The sequence below is a fragment of the Temnothorax curvispinosus genome, unplaced genomic scaffold (genome assembly GCF_003070985.1).
Source record: "Temnothorax curvispinosus isolate PA1 unplaced genomic scaffold, ASM307098v1 QBEX01003408.1, whole genome shotgun sequence".
NCBI lineage: Eukaryota > Metazoa > Arthropoda > Insecta > Hymenoptera > Formicidae > Temnothorax > Temnothorax curvispinosus.
This window is the reverse complement of record NW_020213188.1, coordinates 241,740-261,665: the sequence shown is the minus strand read 5'-3', so window position 1 is coordinate 261,665 and position 19,926 is coordinate 241,740. Positions and strand designations below refer to the sequence as shown.

Sequence of the window (19,926 nt, the reverse complement as noted above, 5' to 3'; positions counted from 1 at the left end):
TGTTATAATCCTCTTTATGTTCCCTTTCTGTGAAATTCTATTTTAGCCTAATGACATAGGTCTATTTTGTAAAACCTTAAAATATTAGAATGTAGAAAGAGTCATAAAACAAAATAGATACCTTGTCGAATTGTATACTTAGGTATGTTAATAAGTTTAAAGATTTTTGTTTCAAGTTTATCCTTCAAAACTACTGTCTAGACGCAGTGCATTTAAAAAATACATAACTACACAAAAAAATTCCATAATCTCCCAAAACTAACGCAAGAAGTATTAGTTTTTCTTTAATGCTTTCCTCGAAAAAAGATGTTCTGAGTTATTGTCTACAACGTTGACCTCATTTATGGGGACAATTTTTCGAAAAAATGGGCATTTCTCAGTCTTGGGTGAAGTGCAGTATTATCTATTCGTCTCCTTTACACGACAGGACGTAACAGCTACCTATTATTGCCGGTTTTCCAATACAAGTGCAATACATCCTCGTGAGAACCAAAACAAGCATAATTCATGGGCACACGATAAGAGACAAGCTTAAAAATAGGGTCCGGAATGAGACATGGCATTGTAACGATAAAAACATTTTGACGAATTCCGAGTTCCGAAAAGCTATGCATGACAATGGCCAATATATATAATTTTTTTTTAAATTATATCGCACTTTCAAAATAAAAGAAATTAAAATATTATTATTTAAAATATCTAATTACATCTAATTTTGAAGAATTAATACGTGTCATAAATCAATTAAAAATTTCCAATTACACAGATATCGAAAAAAAAATACCTAATATGAATGTAGACAACGCGTCAAATCGTATAAAAATAAAGGCTGGCTTCATATAATACAATATTTTTGTCGAATGTTATAAAATTATTACCTAAGATGATTTCATAAAATAATCGTAAACTTTGATTTATAAAACTTTAGACTCAATTAAGGATTAATATAATTCTAAATTGTAGTGTAACTTGTAATATATATTTGTAACAAAATAACATACAAACAACTTGCAGAATGCTTGCCAATTAATGAATTGAAACTGGAATGATCAAGCCAAGGGTTAGCAGGCAAAATTAGACGAAGGCGGAGCTAACTTAGTAGGAAGAACTTGATTCCTCATAACGGGCCATTCGCCTTCCACTGAAGCGGCCATTTTGGAGCATCCCAAGCATGCTATTCTTCTCTTCATAAACTCATCTTTCTTATCTCGTCTTTCCCTATCTTTTCTATCTATTTTCCAACCGCGTCAATGATCACAATAACATTAATTCCGATAACAGTTTAAATGATTTTATACACCATATGAGAGAATTTCATATAAAAATAAATAACATAAAATTACTGTATAATCAAATTAACATTTACAATTGTATATTAATTCAAATTAATATAAATTACAATTGTAAATTGTTAATTTACAAAATTCTAAAATCTTATTAGCTCTACTATCATGATAATGATTATTATTAAAACTCTAGGTATTTTGCATTTTAAGATTTATGAATAAAATTTAACCTTTAATGTGCATACGCGATCTGTCACGTTCAACGCTATTTTTCCCTACCTTAAAGTATCTATTTTAAAAAATCTAAAAAATTCATGAAACATTTGTCTGCATTGTAGTTGACGATTTTATAGTCATTTTGATGAACATTGTTTATTTAATATCTTCTGACAGGCTTGCAAGTTTTACAGTAACGAGCAGATATCACTTTGGCTCGAACGCCGTAGACCCACGCGACCACGTATGCACATTAAGGGTTAAACAAAAGAGTATGTCAAAATGCGATTAATTAGATTAAATCGCTATCCTTATAGGACGGTATCTCAATAATTACAACCAGAACATGAGGATCATATTAATACGTAGAAACAGAAAAGGCATGAATTTTGGATAAGTGACATGGTTGTTGTCGTGTACTATGACCGTGACGTAAGACTGTCTTAGTTGTAAAACATCCGATAACGTGGATGGACTTGGAACTTTCACAGTTTGTAGAGCGTTTAGAGAAAGCGTAAATTATACATCGTAAATCTCTACACAGTTAAAGGTTATACTAGGTTATTTCATCTCATTTCATAGTTATATTTCATAGCCATTTAACACAAAACGTAAACAAAAAATCTCTTGACTTTCTTTATTAATATTCTCTGTTTCTATTTATAAGTACCTATTGTAAAAAATACCTACACTCTAATGCGTATTCCGTATGTGTATGTATGTAATAATAAAGCATTGAAATCTTGTTACTGTTGCAATTACAGACAATCATACGCATAAAATTAATTGTGAATATCGCATATGTGTGTAAGTTATAATATTGTATACATACGATGCATATATGAATATATCTGGGAAAAGGCAAAATAGCAGATAGATTATCAATGGAATGTGAATCACGTTGCAGCTAAGCATATAATCGAATATAGATATTATTATTAGATTAATTTTTATTTACGCGAATATTCTAACAACATTCTGACACACCACGATAACTCGCTTAGCTCGCCTAGTAATTATGATAGAGACCCATATCAGTTATTCGGTAATTACGAGAGATACGTTACGTTATCCACTCAGTAACATGATACATGCAAAATTGCAAGTGTTACCAGACCGAAGAAGACGATAAAATGTACACGATGATAAGGATCAATAACATAGTAGTGCATATATTTCGTCCGGGTTAATGATGTTGTCTAACGAGAGAGAAATTTTATTATTAATAAAAAATTATTATCACAGCACAAGAAGACTAACTGTTTATGTCAGAGTAACCAAACTAGCATTCAGTTTATCTACAGATTAAAAATACGTTTATTCTGTAATTACTATTTTTAGTGACTATTTTTTTCATCGAATTAGATTAAGTACATGGAATAAGTCTTAACTCGATTGTTAATAACAAATACCGTAACTTGGGCAGCACAATTTAAAAAAAAAAGAAGAAAATGTTTTGATTACCTATATCACGTAAAGATTTCAAACTACATTACGCAAAAATTTCGTTAATAATATTCTACGATTTCGCGATTGTTTAATGTAATATACATGAACGTGCAGTTTTGTACTGCATCCGCGTCTCATTTCTTAATTCTTCTTCTTTCTATATATTAAACTCCACGTAACTTTCAAGTCCCTATTATTGACAAAAATCAAAGTAAAAGTTCTGTTTTAAAACCTTTTTAAAATCTGACCGTATTTTAAATCAAATATACAAATTAATCTGCATCGCGCGCGAGCTATTAGGATCAAGAGGACGAACGGCTTCGCTATGCGAAGAAAATCATAAATTCACCCAAGATTGAGGCTGTGACGACAACAGAATGCACTGTGGTCGGTTATCGAGCAATGTTAATTATGCAATCGACACAAAGTTATAACTTCAATATATACAGCTTGAATCACATAACTCGATCAGCCCGTTATTTCCTTTATCGATAACCCAATAAAATACGATTTATCTTTTGTCATCTTACAATTAGATAATATGGTCCCCAGAATATTTCTACAAACTAATTATAGCACATCTCTTATAAATTTTTCTTTTCGAAATTTTGTTAGCTTCAGTTGCAACTTTTTAAAATATAGGTATAACCAGAAGAATTAAATTATATCCAGTATATGCGCCAATGTATGCGCCAATGTATTCAGCGAACGAAGGCGACGGCAACGCGATGTGGCGAAGGATGACGGCAACGACTATACTATTGATACGACGATGGCGATGATTTAATGTACATCGGTTTACGTGAACCATGACTTTTGTGTGGCACCGTGACCTCGTCACGTTGAACCCGACGCAGGCACAACTACCCGACTGTACGGCGAATCCAGGCCTTCGACGAAGGCAACTTGGTAGACAACGAGAACGATTGCGATCGTCTCTAAATTTTTCCGATAACTATTTATACATCACGATTTCTTAAAAATTCTATCCCTCTTTTATAAGTTCGAACTCGAACTCGAAATAGCTTTGAATAATAAGTATTGAGGTCAGTCGTGCAATTATTGGTCATCGTGAAATTATTGGCTATTTAAGTTTATGAGCTTCCGATTAGAGAACAATTTTTACGCTTACTCACTTTCTAATATTAAAGAACCGTATATTTCCTTTTTTTGCTGAACCGGTAGAAACGCGATATAAAATTTTGTCCACGTAATATATTTGAACAAAAAAAATATTAAATTATTATTAATTTACAAAGCCGGTTCGATTACAAGTAGACTGAAGTAGACAATAAATGGATAATTTTTACTATAAATATGAAAACAAAACTTTACAATATAAAAAAATAAAGAAGATTTTCATATAAAAAGCAAAATGTTTTTTTATGAATTTTTAGCTGATCAAAACTGTAAAAACATCTTGCATGGACGACTTGACACTTTGCACTTTCGACGTATTTACGTAAAGAGTTACGAAATGAATGTACGAAATCGCCTGACTCGACGCGATAAGATCTTTCGAACTTCACCTTCTTTATATAAAATATCATATTTGTTATCTTGACATGTTCGTTCAAAATGTTTGCAGGAACTAATGGCGCAATAGGTCAACGAAAATTTTATGAAAAATTGTTTCAATAAGCATTTACTGAATTTTTGGCAAGAGGGTAAAGACTGGTAAATATCAGTGTGAAACTGTGCGAGTTACGAATCGACAAAATAACGAATATGAACAAAGAAAGAACGTCGACGTTCCGGTAGTTTCGTCATCTTGATGGGGACCGAACAAACCAGATACCATAGCTTGTCTCATTATATTACGGTATTAAAAGCAAACGGTCCATTTGTATAGACGCACTCACGTGACTCATATAGAATCCCAACATGGCAACGCGCCATACCAACGTGTAATAATCTTCCGTTCATTAATATTTCGAGCAGAAAGTTTACATATGTATACATAGATATGCTTGTATTCAAGAATTCTGTACGATGTTCCACATAAGAATTATTGCGACTCAATATCATAATTCTACACGTTAATTTCAAAGAATTTAAATTTTTGCTTTGTCATATGTCTCAATGTTTAGAAGTGATTATAGAAATAGTTTCTCCACACTCCCACACTATTATTTTTATATATCAAAAAAATCAATCAATAAATAAAATTAAATTTTATTTATTCTTTCATTATTTTTACGTATGTGTTTTTTTTATTAAAAAATAGTGTAACAGACGATATAGGTATGTATATCGTAACGAGAAACAAATTCTGGTGAATCAAAAAGCTATCGAAGGCTCGTCTTCAAACATCACGAAATGACACGCGCTATGGAATGACTCAGGAGACATGTGACGCAGCGAGCAAGTGTTTAAATAGAAATAATGGCGACCCTGACGATTGAGCCGATAAAATTCAACCGTTCGAGGGAATGGTCAAAGTGACTGTTACAGGTATAGCGATGCGCCTGTATTAGCACAGAATACGACAATAGGACGACTCCTTATGACATTGTTATCGAAATGCCGAGAATGACGATACAACTTTCTATCTTTCCGCGCAAGTAAGTTTGACAATAAATAAAGCGGTGCTTTTGAGATATGTTTGTATTAAAATAAAATATATAAATAAATACAAACAATATTTTTTCATACATAAAAATTATGTATAAATATTTAAGCAACTGATATGTAACTTGCTGCGTCTAGTGAATAAGCACATATTTCGACATATTACCCACACATAACACATCGAAATAACCGAAGTATCTTCTTATAGTCAGTAGTGTCAATATAAGATCAAACGGCCAAATTACGAGCTCTAAAAAGAAATGTTGAATTATAATACAATCAATTTATTAAACGATCAATACAAACAGTTAGTGTATCGACTGTATACTTATTGCTAGTTTTCTTGAGAACGATTTAATATGAAAAAAAAGAAAGTAAATATCAAAAGCATAAAGATGCATAAATTAAATCTTCTCTCAATCAATTATTCCAGCGTTTTTATATTTGTGATTTAATTGGGTTTTTTTTATCTGAATTATATTGTTGAGAGAATGTTTAATGTTTTAGGATTTTAATTTATACGTCTTTATGCTTTTGATATTTCTCTTCTTACATATTAATCTATTCTGAAGAAGACAGTCGAAACGTTAACTGTTTGTATTGAGTTAATAAACTTTTTTTATTAAGAGAATAATTTAACATCTTTTTTGCAACTCGTAATTTAGCCGTTTGACCTTGCATAGCTGTGCTACTTTCAAGCGAATAATTTTTCTTTTATTTCAGTAGCATCAAATTGCTGTGTATTTAAAACCTGCGGTTTATTATCTTTATTAATAAAGATTACTATGCGCGGTATTGGTATAATCGATAGCGGAGCATTACGTGATATAATTATCTACCACAAACCTGACAAACCGCAAATAAATACAGTTGATCATATCATAAACGATCATTACGCCCGCACAAGCGATGATGCAAAAAATACTCAACAACGGTCATCGTTTTCTAAATTATTAAAAGGTACGATTGTATTGAGATAATAATAATTATAATAAATTCCATGTAAAACGTACAAGTTTACGAAACCAATGCTAATTGGTCAGAACATAATAAAATATCTTCAAAAGTTAAGCTCCTTAAGACCAACTTGAAAGAAGGACGAGCTTTTTTAAAATAGTCAAAAAATTCATTTTATGATTGCAATAAAACTAAACTATATCTAGTAAATGCATATTTTATGTTTAATAAACTAAATTTGCCAATAATTAAATATAAAGACTGATGGTTTTCCAACAACATTACTCTAAAATAGCAGAAGAGAAACTTGTGATACGCGACTCATTGTTTTTGTACTTTACAACTATATAACAATTGAACAATTGTGAGAGAAAAGCGCGCTTCTTAATCCTAGATTATTATCTGGCATTAAGTAAAATTTTTACATTATACTCTCAAGTAACATTTATGATATCGAACCGCCAGTAAAATATGTAACCTGGAATGCAAAAATTCTAGAGAAATGTGACTTAGGTATAACAAGAAAATTTTTCTATTCAAATATCGAGGACGATTATTAAAATTTGGCGCGAAACTTTTAAAATCAGAAAATCGAGAAATCATTATATGTACATTTTTTAAATAGTTTTAAAATAACAATCGAAAATTTCCATGTTGCAAGTTGCCCTTACTAACGTAACGCCGAAAGATGTCAAAAGGACATTCGCGACGGGCGCAACGAAGCTGAATGCAACTGATGGCTGTACCAGCCAGCAGTATATGCATATACTGGCGGGCGTTATCGCAAAACCAGGGGCAGCGTTATCACTCTGATATCCAACATATATACATCCTTCACGACCGGCCCCTGGCCTCCAGTGACTCGCGGACCACCGACTCAGTTGAGCGCTTTAGTGACACACTGTGTACATGCTATCTCAGACGTTGCATCTCATTGTCAAAATACGTTCGAAGATGCTTGCCCGCGATCGCAGAGCAAGAATCGATCGATCGGGCGCGTCAGGCGTCGCGGCGCGGTCGCCGAACGTTCAATCGAGCCAAAGAATCCTTTCTCGACATATCCTCCCTGAGAAGGCGAGGTGGAATCGCGAAAGGTGGAAGTGGTACTCACCGTATTCTCGATGCCGATACTTGGCCACAGGTTTGCCATCGTCGTCGCTCCTTCTCTTCATCTCGCGATTACTCGCTCGCTTGAGCTCACTTGGTGTTTATCCTTCGTTGCGTTCTGGTTTCTTGTTTGATAGCTTGTTTGGCTGCTTTTCGATCTGAAATTCGCACTATAAAAGAGACTTGGCACTTTACTCGGCGAGGGTGACGACATTCTCACCTCACAGAGGATCACGTGTTGCCTTTTCGTTTCCGCGCACGGTAAATCAGAAGAGCGATTGATGCTGTGTGTACACTGCGATCGACGACTAGACGAAATTTAAGATCCGGACTTTTGCTGGCTGTACAAGAACTCGCGCCACTGCTCTATGATCGGGAGCGAGGCTCGTGTATATTATGTGCATAGAGCAAACGGAGCAAGAAGAGGAAAAGAGATGGAATGAGAGGTAGAGGAACAGAGCTAGAAGAGACGGTAAAACAAAAGGGGAAGAGAGAAAGAAGGAGAATAAGTGAGAGAGAGAGAGAGAGAGATGCAAAACGAGCGAGCAATTGCGGCTCCGCGGATGGCCGAGGCGATGCGAGTTTGCTAGCGAGCTGCCCGAGTTGGACGAAGGCGAGACGAAGATACCGCGAGAACGAACGCACAGACAAGGAAAGACGAAGAGGGGAGTGAATAGGTCGAAGAGTAGGACGAAACGAGTCGCAGAGAGTAAGGGAGAGAGAAAGAGTGACAGAAGGAATAGGGTAAAATAGAACAGAGAGAGAGAGAGAGAGAGAGAGAGAAACAGAGAGTGAGAGAGAACGACCAATTCGAGCTGTGATCGTAAGCAGAGTGGTGACTCAAGAGGGGAGAGTCGGTGCCTTATGTCGAAGTCGCGGTGGTAGGAGCAGCGCGAATCATGCTAGAGAAAAGTATGGGAGTAGTAAAATCGCCACGCGGTGCGGCACGGTGGTTATTATCGCGCGAGTCCTTATCAGTGCAAGGGGGGAGGGGGCTGGCTAGTGACCACCTCCTACCCCTTCTTCTTTTCCAGACGCGTCGAGGCCGGCTCCTGTGCGTTTCGCGCTACATATATTTGTGACCCGTTGGAATTTATACACGCGGGAATGTAATTTTATTGCGTTCTTATATATTAGCTACGTAATTTTACGAGGAATGCTTTTGGATCCATTCGGATCAATCGATCCAAATATTGTCGTAATCACACTACTTATATGCCGAATATTTTCTATTAAAACACATGCAAATTTTTAAGCATAAACTTTAAATCTACCTAATAAATATCATTTTATATAAAGAATGTTTCTGTCAGATAAAACTAATTACAGTTTGACAATATTAAAATATATTACGCAATATCTTATTCGAAAATTTTTAATATATATCGCCTATTACATATATATATATATATATATATATATATATATATATACGTGGTCCTCTACATAAGATATATCGCCTATTACATATATATATACGTGGTCCTCTATATAAGATATATACTTTGGTTCAACTCATATAAATCTTTACCTTACCTTCTAACTCTTTGTAAATTTTGCGTTTAAGCATTTTTCTAAATAATGAAATAAAATTGAAAGAATAATATACATGTAGCGGAGGTCTAAAATATATAAAAGGTATATATATAAAGAAAGGGAAGAGTGTTTACAGGGTCGGCGAAGCTGAAGCGTAAGCAAACGGCTCGGCGACTGTTTCGAGAGTGCCAGGTTACAGATACTCGGCTGTCAAGGACAAGCCTGTCCATTCATTCGTCCGTTCTTATGATCGATCGTTCGTTCATTCATTTATCCGCCAACTGATTATTACTAGCTCATATGATATTTGTACCTACACAAGTATTAATTTTACCAAGATATTTTAGACGCTTTACTTTGAACTAAGAGCGAATTTTCCATTAGATGCAATAAGCGCGCGCCTAAAGCTTCTGAATCAAATAATGACGGTAATAATAAATGTCAAAATTCATTCCTGATTGTATATAAATATAATATGATGAGATCACCCAATTTTTAATCTAGCATATCCGATACATTACTACGCTAATTATAAGATATTACTAAAGAATAGTATATTCGCTATCGTATTTATCACTAATCATTTATTCTTATCCTGTTGATTAAAAAGGCGAAATCGCTATAATCAACGTTGTATTATGTTATAAGATTCAAATCATGATGATATGTATAATTGATTGCGTAATAAAATATGATAAATAAGTTCACTCACCGTCGTTGTACACTAGCTAAATAGCTCTATAGCTATATCTGAAAAAAAAATATATTATAGTTATCATAAATATTCTATTTGTATATTTTATCCATCCTTAATATCAATTTTTACTAAAACTCAACTATGTAAATAGAGTAAAATAAATTATATATAAATAATTATTTAAATACTTTATTACTTAATTTTGATTTAATTTATTAAATGTATGATTATTATAATATTGATATTCTGGGCTCAATTCAGTGATTCAGTTATTTAGTTATTCAGTTACTCGTGATTTGATATTTTTCTGGTCTATATTAAATTTTCATCAAGAATACTTGTTTGAAAATAATTGAAGATTCTCAAATTGGTCAAAGTTCTCTTTGAATTTATAAAAATTTGTTCAATAAATATTTTTAAGTAATTTGATTTGGAATGTATAATAAATAATATCAATTACATATACATGTCATCACAGTTATATATGTACTTAAATTATTAGTAAATAATTTTACTCACCAGCTAACGTATTGCAGTATGCTCTGCTGGTTGCACAAATCCGTATCAGCTCGTCTTAAAAATCTGTATCAGCTTCATCGAGGAAATGCTGAAACAGAAATAGATATTAATTACACACATATACACACAAACACATACACACACACACACACACACTATTTAATCACAAATACATTTAACTTACAAACACACCCTGAATAAACTTGAAAGTTCACGCACTCTACCTTTGAAGAAACCTTCGAAAGATATGAAAATCGCGGATTCATGCACGCCTTGTATATTCGTCACGCCGCGCCGCGCAGTATACGAAATATACCATGCAAAATACAAAATACAAAATACGAAATAGAACGCACTTGGTTTCACGAACCGTTCGATCGCACGTAATCGTAGTCGATTGTTTGATCGCTAAGCTTTTCATTAGATGCCTCCAGAACTTCGCTATTGTAGAATGTTTTAAATTAATTTAAGATTAAGAATTTATAATATAGAGACCTCAAAGTGCGAAAATCCGCTACTGTCTGTATATGCCACTAATTATGCAACTGACAAAACAATTCTTTCAACGATGATCTTTTACTTTTTTCGGCGCTACCGATATTACATATTACTTATTTTTATGCAATTTTAAAGTCAGCGATTTAAAGCCGAAATTCGGAATAAACGAGACAAATAATTCTTTCAAATTATAACCATGGCATAGCATTAACAGCAATCTCGCATTTCTAATCTACTCTAACCTAATATTCAATTAACTCATGCACGCATAATCTTATAACAATCACAATTACATAAGGCAATTTCATGCTTCTAATCTATAAAAAAACGATTGTGCAATCGTACTAAAAGCAGTAATCACGGCAAGAAAGAAAATAATCGCGATATTACTGCCAATTACATACATTGTATGTATATAAATACTATTAATTACTACATGCATAAATATTTATTGCCAATTACGTGTACAAGTAACATTGCTAATTACTACATGTAATAAAATATTATTACATGTAGTTAATATATCTTAATTATCGCACGCACTTGATTAATCTGTGAAAAATTTATTATCGTATGAGTAATATTATCATATGGTCAAGAAATTTATTTGTTGGTACAATCGCACGTTTGCATTTTTACCGACGCGGCATCTATGGTCACCTGGAGTTTATTTGACGAAATCGACGAAACATTTGTATCGCGGACGTGCGTGTAGCGTAGCGTAGGAACGCTACGGTCGCACGGAGTTCACTTGACGAAACTATCGCCCATTTGCGCTCATTCGACAATTATATTGATTCAATTAATTGTATTGTTGCACGACGCACGTTATATCGATGCGATCTACTGTGATCTGTATTCAGTGGCGGATTTTCCATCAGGCGCAATATAATAGGCGCTCGAGATATAATTACAATCTAATTTTTAGGCATGCTACATCTAATGAAAAGTATGCGCGATTCTCTCGAAAGAATTAAGCATAAGGATTATTTTCGCACGTCATTTTCTATGTCATTGGAATTTGTAATTTGTACTCACTGGAACTATGCCCGTTTCGAACGACGGCGGACGGATCACCGTCGCAGGAGCAGCGTCGACCGCGTCGACGAACCGGCGACGATTGCCGCGAACACTCGACGCGTAACCGGCGTAACCGATACATTCTTGAGATCGCCCGTCGCCTGAACTATCGACACTCCCGACACAAACTCGCTTTGCAAGCCCTTTTAACAGAGAAATTTCACGATATACCGCGGAGCGAAGCGCACATGTATATAAACAATACACACGGCTCCTTCATTCACTTGATTCACTTCCTTGTGTGCGCTACCCCCTCCACACGCCTAGCAACGGGCAGCAGCGGGCAGCGCGCAGCGTCCAGAAACTCGAAACTGACATCACTGGCGCGAAATTAAAATATTTCAAAATTGAGACGGCTTGAGATACAAGCGCTTAGAATTTGCAATTGCAAATGAGAATTAAACACTCTCTGCACGCTTTTCTTAGCAAGCTGCGGATGATTAACGTTGCTTTATTCGACGTCCTTTATAAACATTTGAATAAATATATGTAAAAAAAAATTTAAGTATTAAAGACGCGGAAGAGACAGAAGTGCCTCATTCAAGCTGATTCAAGCTTCAAATTGGCATACGTTCGACACTAATGAGTCAATACCTAATAAGACAATCGCTATAAGTTCTATATATAGATGAATAATCGCAACGACAATATCAGAGAAATGATGAAAAATTCTTCATGCATCCGTTACTGCAGAGGCAAACTTTTGTTCCTAATTTTACCACAAGTAACATAAATAGCTGAAAATATTCGATTTTTAAGTAGTATCGATACGCGTATTTAACAGGTAAAAAGCATCGATACATTTGCAAGTCAGCCTCAATTTATTTGGCGAGTTTAACCGCTTATATTTAAATATAACACGCACACCATATACATGGTTCACCATGAGCTTTTAACGATCCTCGCGCTAATTGCTTATTGTTTTCTCCGGGAAATGAACTCGCAGCTGCATGCCCTGACCTCAAGAACTCATCTAAAGATAAAGCACGCTACGCACCCGTAGCGAAATATCCTTTTTTATTTTATAATCTAGAGGACAATAATTAAGGATGTTTTTAATTTAAGTTTTGTTCAACAATATACAACTTTATTCTGCCGTACTTACAATAAAATTGTATATGTACAAACAGATTAAAGAGTAGGAAACCCTGAATCTTTCCGCGCGTGCGGCCGCATCTTCAAACCGGGGGTTGTACACTTCCTATTTCCTATTTATCTTTTTTTCACAATCAGACAAACAAGATTTTATATTGAAATAGAATTCTCGCTAACGCGAGAATGTGCGTTGTAGTAAGTTTTGCGCCAACAATTTTTACGATTACGCATTTCTTTACAATTTACGACGCTACATTTACGCGTGAATCGAAATATCTCTTATGCTTTATCTCATTGTCAGTACAAAGCAAATATTACCTCCTAATCATTATATTGTTTTAGTTGTGGCACATAATATTACGTCATATTTTCATCTGACATATTTACAATCAATTATAAACATGAATGTTCACAAATTATTTGTTTTTTCGTAAATTGCAAATTTTCAACAGGAGATCTATATCAACGTAATGATTACATTCAGCAATTTATATAAATAATACATGAAATAGAACTGTCTACATGATTTATATGATAAATGCATTGCGTTGCATTTGTAACTAAGACACGTATTACTCAAGTAAATGCTGAAATTACATATAATTAAAGTTAAAGCCATGTATATTCGGTTTCTATTTGTAAATAGAAAATTTCGGGAAATAGATCAATACGTTCGGAAAATAACACCAAGCAAATTTAGTTCGGTGACTCCACTACTTTGTAATATACTTCTACATCTTTGATTATGGGATATTTATAACAATATCATTCGTTTAACGAAATTAATATAGTAAATAAAATTGAATCAATTATTTTTCAACGTTTTTGTTTCAACTATACAAATGAATTTTTCACACTTAGCATTTGCAACTTGATCATTAATCTTAATATCTGACTTAATATAAAAAATTAGCGCATTTGTTTTTAGTAATTGTTCAAAATGTTGACAATATGTTAAAAATTAAATATTAATTTTGTCATGCTACGGTGTTATATTTTATTCACAAAAATATACTTAAAATTTTATGATGGATAGAATATTAATGTAAAAAAGTTATGTAATGAATATCTCAATAGCAACGTGCTATAGACAGAAATAAAAAAAAACGTAGACGGTGTGTTAAAACGAGAAATCCAATTTGGAAATTCGTATAGATCTTTTAATCAAATTAACACGATCGTTTAACATGGGTTGTATTTTTAACGAAACAATATGCCCTGATAACCACTAAAGTCAGAAAGAAGTCGATATGGCATTGATCCTAAGATTACGTGACTGTCCGGCTGCACAAAGCGTAATCCCCGATTTCCTTGAAAATTGCATAGCTTCGCATTGTTCTTAACCGATGATTAGGCCACAACCTAATCTAAATTGCTGCTTGTTGTGATTGAGCATACCACTGAGCGCAAATGAGAATGGTAATGGTTGTAATCTCTTTTCTAAAACTGCTCCTACTGTCCAAGTCGTATCTACGCTACCTATAATATCAGAAATTAAATAGAAATTAGAGAATTGGATAAAATTGTTATGTCTCTAAAGTAATTTTGAATACATACCTTTAAACACTAAATCTGCTTTAGGTAAATCGACTTGATAGGCAAGCGTTGCCGTCGATTCTTGCATTCGCGCATTAATTTCTAACTCCACACCCATTTGTAACTGTTGACTAGCTCTTTGATAGAAACAGAGGTGGCAAGCGGATGTACCTTGGAAAATAATTATTTAAAAAACGAAGAAATCGTATAAGTTTATCAGGACAATAACAACTACTTACTAATGCTACCGCTGAATGTAGAGTCACCACTCGTATATCTTCCTGCAGCGGATAATAATGCAACTTGTCCGCCTGGTATAGCAGGCCCACGTTGGTACGCAAGCTCACCGCCCAATGAAAGCGATGGTGTCAAGCTTTGAAGATAGTGTAAAACAAGGACACCTGAAAATATATTTGCAATATTTAACATTTAGATAACATACATAAAATTTTTACAACACATGTGATATTGTGGTGGCCGCGTGTGCCCCTATCAAGATGGCAAATGCGCTTACTCGCGAGCGCCTGGTTCCGCTAACTAAGTATATAAACAAATTCAGCAAAAATGCTCATTGCCTTTATCAGCTGATCGACGCTCGAACCAAGAGTCGAAGTGGGCACGTACCAGTGGAGTCACCATCATATTTACGACTCGCAGAGTCGTAAATATTTTGGAAAACACATTTCATCCAATCGTACACTTACTCCTCTCCATCCATCACCACGCAACAAGCACACTCAGCCCCAAAATATTTTTTATATCAGCAACCTACCAGAGCCATTAAGAATGTCTGGATTGCCTAGCGTTAACGAACAGGTATATGCATCCCCTCGATAATCAGCTGTCATTTGTACAGCGGTATATTTATTTCTTTGCACTTGCGCTGCCAATTTTCCTTTGAGTCTTGAACCAAACTGATGAAGAACATTGGCATTAAGATTTCCACTTGAATCAATATCGCCCAATAATATAGGATACGCTTCCGTAGGTGAAATTTGTTTTGTACCGACATAAGTCGCGCCAAATCTGGAAAAAAAATAAATAATATGGGTTTATATTGTAAAACGCATTAATATTAACAGCAAATATTTCCATCTAAGATGCTGATTTACCTGTAGCCAGATGGTGATACAGAACTCATATTAATAGTATGTGAAATATGAAAATGATTACTCAATCCCTTATTGACTACCAGTTTTGCTCCTTCAAAATTTGTAGGAAATATATCTGTAAAATATAAACGTAATCACAGACTTTTTCTACGTAAGACGAAGTAATATACACACAGGGTGTTCAGTTTAATCTGTCCACGTCGATATCTTGGATTCTATCCAAGTTAGGCGAAAAATTAAAATAGCCCCTTCAATGGGATTACTTTGAGATGATTTTTAGTATGATGCAACTGTACCCTTCCATATTAGATTTCGAGGATGGAAGAGGTAGTCAAATTTTTCAAATAAAAACTTCTTTTTTCATCTAACTTTGATAGTTTTCGAGATATCGCCGAGGACAGATTAAACCGAACCCTGGACATAAAAATCACAAATTGTAACTTATTGTTTAATGACAGAGCACAAAGTACAGAACATAAAAGTAATATATAAAAAATTATAAGAAAATATAATAATAAGTGAAAGTACTAAGTGGAAAGCTATTTGAATAGGAAAAGTTATACATCAATTGTTGATTGTCAAGCGAACAATCTACTAGGAAGTTTTCTGTGATAAAATGGAAAAACACGAAGGAGAAAGCGGGGAGTACTCGAGTAGGGTCGTGGCATGCACTCTGACGAGGTACCTTACCTTTACACTTTTTGTGCAAATCCTCGATGGTACCCGGGTTCTCGATCTGGCTGGGCGCCTCGGTAGGCGCGTAGACATCCGTCGAAGGGTCCGGTTTCCCTAAATTCGGCATTAGTCCGGGACCCGGTGGCGGAGGTGGCGGTGGAGGAGGTGCGGAGGCGGCCATCGCGTTTCCCATTATTACGGAATAGTTAGCACAAGATTATCGAATACGTTGCGCGTCGAGGATCGCTTTTCGTCCAATCGTTGAATCGGATACGTCGCGCCGAACGCTTCAACGTTTATTTACACGACAAAAACGAGCCGGACTAATCTTACGGGTTGCGGGTTATACGGCACGGCGTGTCTTACCGTAAGTCGCCATTTGTAAAAGATAACCACAAAGTTTCTTCCACGGGGCACGGAGCACGGACGTGAATAGTGAATAACGTGACGAGCGCGAGTCGTGTTTAGACACGTGTATGTATGTATGTATATGTTCTAAAGAGTTGTGTGACAGTGTGACGTACTGACGCAGGGATACCAACGCGAAAAAGATTCCAGTAGAATATTTTAGTCCAATTCGAACAGCCATAAATGTAATTACGAGGTGACGAAGTAGGCCCGAGGCCGACCAATGACGGCGAGAGAACCTGGTCACAGTTCACACTGGACGCCGGAGTCGCCGGACGCGCGGACGCGGTGGGTGAATCCTTCCTAACCTAACCTAACCTTCGTGAACCTTCGTCACATCATCACGATGATCACGATCTTGTTTGGCGAATAGTCGAGTATACGAGGATATGGAGAGGGGAGCAGTGAGCAGTACGCACTACGCAACAGCGGAACGGAGTTATCTTGACTCGCGGAGATTCGAAAAACAAATAAGCCTGTAGCCTGTAGCCAGTACGTTACCGAACGAAGCTCCTCGTGGAGCGATATTTTGTGCCACCGAAGGAACAGACGTATGTGAAGGCAGAAGAACGCGAATCTTTCGGCTGTCATAATACTGGAACGTAAGTATACACATACATGGTACATACATCGTGCGTACATGTACACATCTGACGCATTATTAATATTACGATGTAGCGAATGTGGCGTTTCGCTCACAATCAGTTATCAGCTGCACGTTCCGATTCATATCGCGATGTACTTTTAAGTATTTTCACGAAATATTATCAGTAGAATGATATGCCAGAATTAGTAAAATTTGGGAAATGTACAAAAACGAGAAAAGGTTTGCCCGCAAATAAGGCACCGTATGAGCACATGCATTAAAAAAAAAAAAAAAAACAAATCTGATAGGTTGCATATTGTTAAATTTATTACAACATTCAGCACAATAATAATTTTCTGAATTTTTAGAAAACTATATGGATTGCTGTTTTGCCAATCAATATGAGAGCTCCCAAATTACGGAGACATTCCCAAATGTCTCTAGTCCAGAAATGTTTGACAGTGACACCGAAAGTGATACAGATAACAGAAATATTGACACGCTAGCTGACAATGGTAGATTGACGGTGATGGCGCCTCGAGAACCAACTCGGGCTGAATTGATCGCAAAATCGGATAGTTACATGCTGGTTAGAATTAACAAGTATTTGAGCGGTGTCCCACCTCCGCCAAGACATACGACGTGTCAGAGCGATTGTTCTGATTTTTTGCAACACATTTATGAAAATCGTCAATTATTCTGTAACGGATATCCATTGTCCAATGGAGATTCAGAATCTACGGAAAGCACAAAACCCGAGGAGCAGAGAACCACAGAAACTAACGATAGGAATGTTTCTTATCAATGCACAAAAGGCACTCCGCGGAATTTGACAAATGCCTTTGACGCTTGTGATTTGCCAGCTAATAGTACAGAAGCCACCAAATCAGGCTTAACCAAGAATGATAGCCCAAACTCGAATGTACAACACGGTGTTTCTAAGGAGATAAAGAATTCAGTTAATACGATTGAAGCAACAGTCCAAGTTCCACCAGTTGGAGACAATGCAGACGTATCTCACGAGCAATCTCCTCTTCTTTATCAAACGATTGACGAAAAAGAGGTTAAAGCTTTAACGTGGCCTCAGGCTTACTCGCACAAGTTCCATGGCATACAGTGAGTTTACAGTGAGTTTTAATTTACCATAAAGTATGCAATTCTATCCTTTTAATGCTATTTTTTTTTTAATTTTAGTTATAACAGAAGCAGAACTGTAGAAGAGTTTGAAAACTTAACGGTTAAATTATGTGAAAGGTACATAGGAGCTGAGACGCAATCTACTTGTAATATATGGTTTTCGAAACAGCCACCGGGAAGTGCGAGAAAGCGAAGTTTATTGATAAAACGCGGAAACGGTCAAAGTCCAGAGAAGAGATTGACGCACTTAGCCAAAAGACGTAGGACTTTTTGCAGCGCTAATTTGCAAGGATTGGGACTTGCTGATAAAAGGCAGTTAATGATACCAATTAAGTATGTATTTCATCAAAAATATGATAATTAACCGAGAGCATAATTTTATATAATAAATCTCGATATAAAATGTAGGAAACTTACACATAAAAAAGGAAAAAGTCCAAGAGGTAAAAGTTTACGTGGTAAAAGTCCAAGAGGTAAGAGTCCTCGAGGTAAAAGCCCAAGGAGTTCAGCAAAAAAGAAAGTCGTTCGAAGATTAATGTTAGATGAGTCAAGTCCGTATAAATCCAAATTAGAAACTTCGAAACGTGCGTTATTTCAAAGCCCCCCATCAGATCATCCTGGCCCTAGCAACGTATTCGGTACAAATAACACAGATCCTCAAAAAATTAAACGCGTTTTATTTACAACGCCGAAAAAGAACGAATCTGAAGATGCGAAACGAACGTCTTTAAGAGAAGAAAGTAGAAAAAGAAAGTGCGAGGAAGAATTACAAGGGCCACGATTAAAATGGGCGAAAAGTTTATCATTTGACTGCACGCACGAATTAAAGAATACCTCAAAGGTTATATGGGATAGACATTCATCGAGTAGTATTCTCTCGAAAAATGAAACGTCTTTCAGTCAAGGAAAGAATGAACTGAGCAATACTCATAAAAAGGTTTGTGTATTAGCTGTGTTTTCTATTTACTTTAATACACTATACATTGACAATATAATTTTTCTTACTTATTTCTAGAAATTACTTTGGGCGGTTGCGGAGGCCCTGCGAAGCAAAGGAATTGGCATGAGTCACCCGAAATTTAAACAATACGCCGCAAACTTGGCACGCACAATAAAAAAATTTATGCCTGATCTTGAAAATCGAAATATTCCGCGGAAACCGGGAAGTACGAGTGATCGCATGTTAAAACTAGCCAAGCATCACGTACTGTTTCTTGTCGATACCAGGCCAATAGATTGACAGTACTCGTTAGTACAATTAATAGTAAAATTCATCAAGTTGCATAAAAAATTTGCTTTTTGGCAAACAGGACATTTAAAATGACCAAATATATAGGTGCTTGTACCTTTAGCCGACATGTGTTTACACTATAACTTTTATATAACTTAATAATATAAGGTAAAATGTAAGATTTAAAAATGGGATTTGTATGTTGTTACACCCACATGCGCAGGGTAATT

General features: G+C 35.4%; 3 protein-coding genes across 5 annotated transcripts in view; 1 reads left to right on the top strand and 2 right to left on the bottom strand.

The window, feature by feature from the left end:
- The window catches only part of LOC112452452 (box A-binding factor-like), a 56,394-nt gene extending 47,508 nt beyond the window's left edge, over positions 1–8,886 (bottom strand). For 2 of the 3 annotated variants that reach the window (XM_025012665.1, XM_025012667.1), the window contains exons 1-2: positions 7,807–8,886; positions 7,591–7,756 (exon numbers count right to left, since the gene is read on the bottom strand). In XM_025012665.1, the coding sequence (XP_024868433.1) occupies positions 7,591–7,651 (61 nt within the window). In that variant the 5' untranslated portion in view covers positions 7,652–7,756; positions 7,807–8,886. The remainder of the gene's footprint in view (positions 1–7,590; positions 7,757–7,806) is intronic. The other variant, XM_025012666.1, reaches the window with a different exon arrangement.
- Positions 8,887–14,122: 5,236 nt separating this feature from the next.
- LOC112452463 (mitochondrial import receptor subunit TOM40 homolog 1) lies at positions 14,123–16,810 on the bottom strand. Its single transcript, XM_025012690.1, has 6 exons — positions 16,350–16,810; positions 15,660–15,774; positions 15,320–15,573; positions 14,787–14,948; positions 14,569–14,718; positions 14,123–14,490 (listed from the first exon to the last, which is right to left on the bottom strand). The coding sequence occupies exons 1-6, from the start codon at positions 16,525–16,527 to the stop codon at positions 14,351–14,353; spliced, it is 999 nt and encodes a 332-aa protein (XP_024868458.1). The 5' UTR covers positions 16,528–16,810; the 3' UTR covers positions 14,123–14,350.
- Positions 16,811–17,005: 195 nt separating this feature from the next.
- On the top strand, positions 17,006–19,858 carry LOC112452458. The gene is made up of 5 exons (XM_025012681.1): positions 17,006–17,344; positions 17,697–18,444; positions 18,523–18,798; positions 18,874–19,402; positions 19,481–19,858. The coding sequence occupies exons 2-5, from the start codon at positions 17,705–17,707 to the stop codon at positions 19,703–19,705; spliced, it is 1,770 nt and encodes a 589-aa protein (XP_024868449.1). The 5' UTR covers positions 17,006–17,344; positions 17,697–17,704; the 3' UTR covers positions 19,706–19,858.
- Positions 19,859–19,926: the final 68 nt, after the last annotated feature.

Coding starts and splice junctions, on each gene's coding strand:
- LOC112452463 (XM_025012690.1), bottom strand. CDS start 16,527: ATGGGAAACGCGATGGCCGCCTCCGCACCTCCTCCACCGCCACCTCCG. Junction 15,775..16,349: donor TTTGCACAAAAAGTGTAAAG/GTAAGGTACCTC, acceptor TATATTTTACAG/ATATATTTCCTACAAATTTT. Junction 14,949..15,319: donor AGACATTCTTAATGGCTCTG/GTAGGTTGCTGA, acceptor ATATATTTTCAG/GTGTCCTTGTTTTACACTAT.
- LOC112452458 (XM_025012681.1), top strand. CDS start 17,705: ATGGATTGCTGTTTTGCCAATCAATATGAGAGCTCCCAAATTACGGAG. Junction 18,445..18,522: donor CACAAGTTCCATGGCATACA/GTGAGTTTACAG, acceptor TTTTAATTTTAG/TTATAACAGAAGCAGAACTG. Junction 18,799..18,873: donor CAGTTAATGATACCAATTAA/GTATGTATTTCA, acceptor TATAAAATGTAG/GAAACTTACACATAAAAAAG.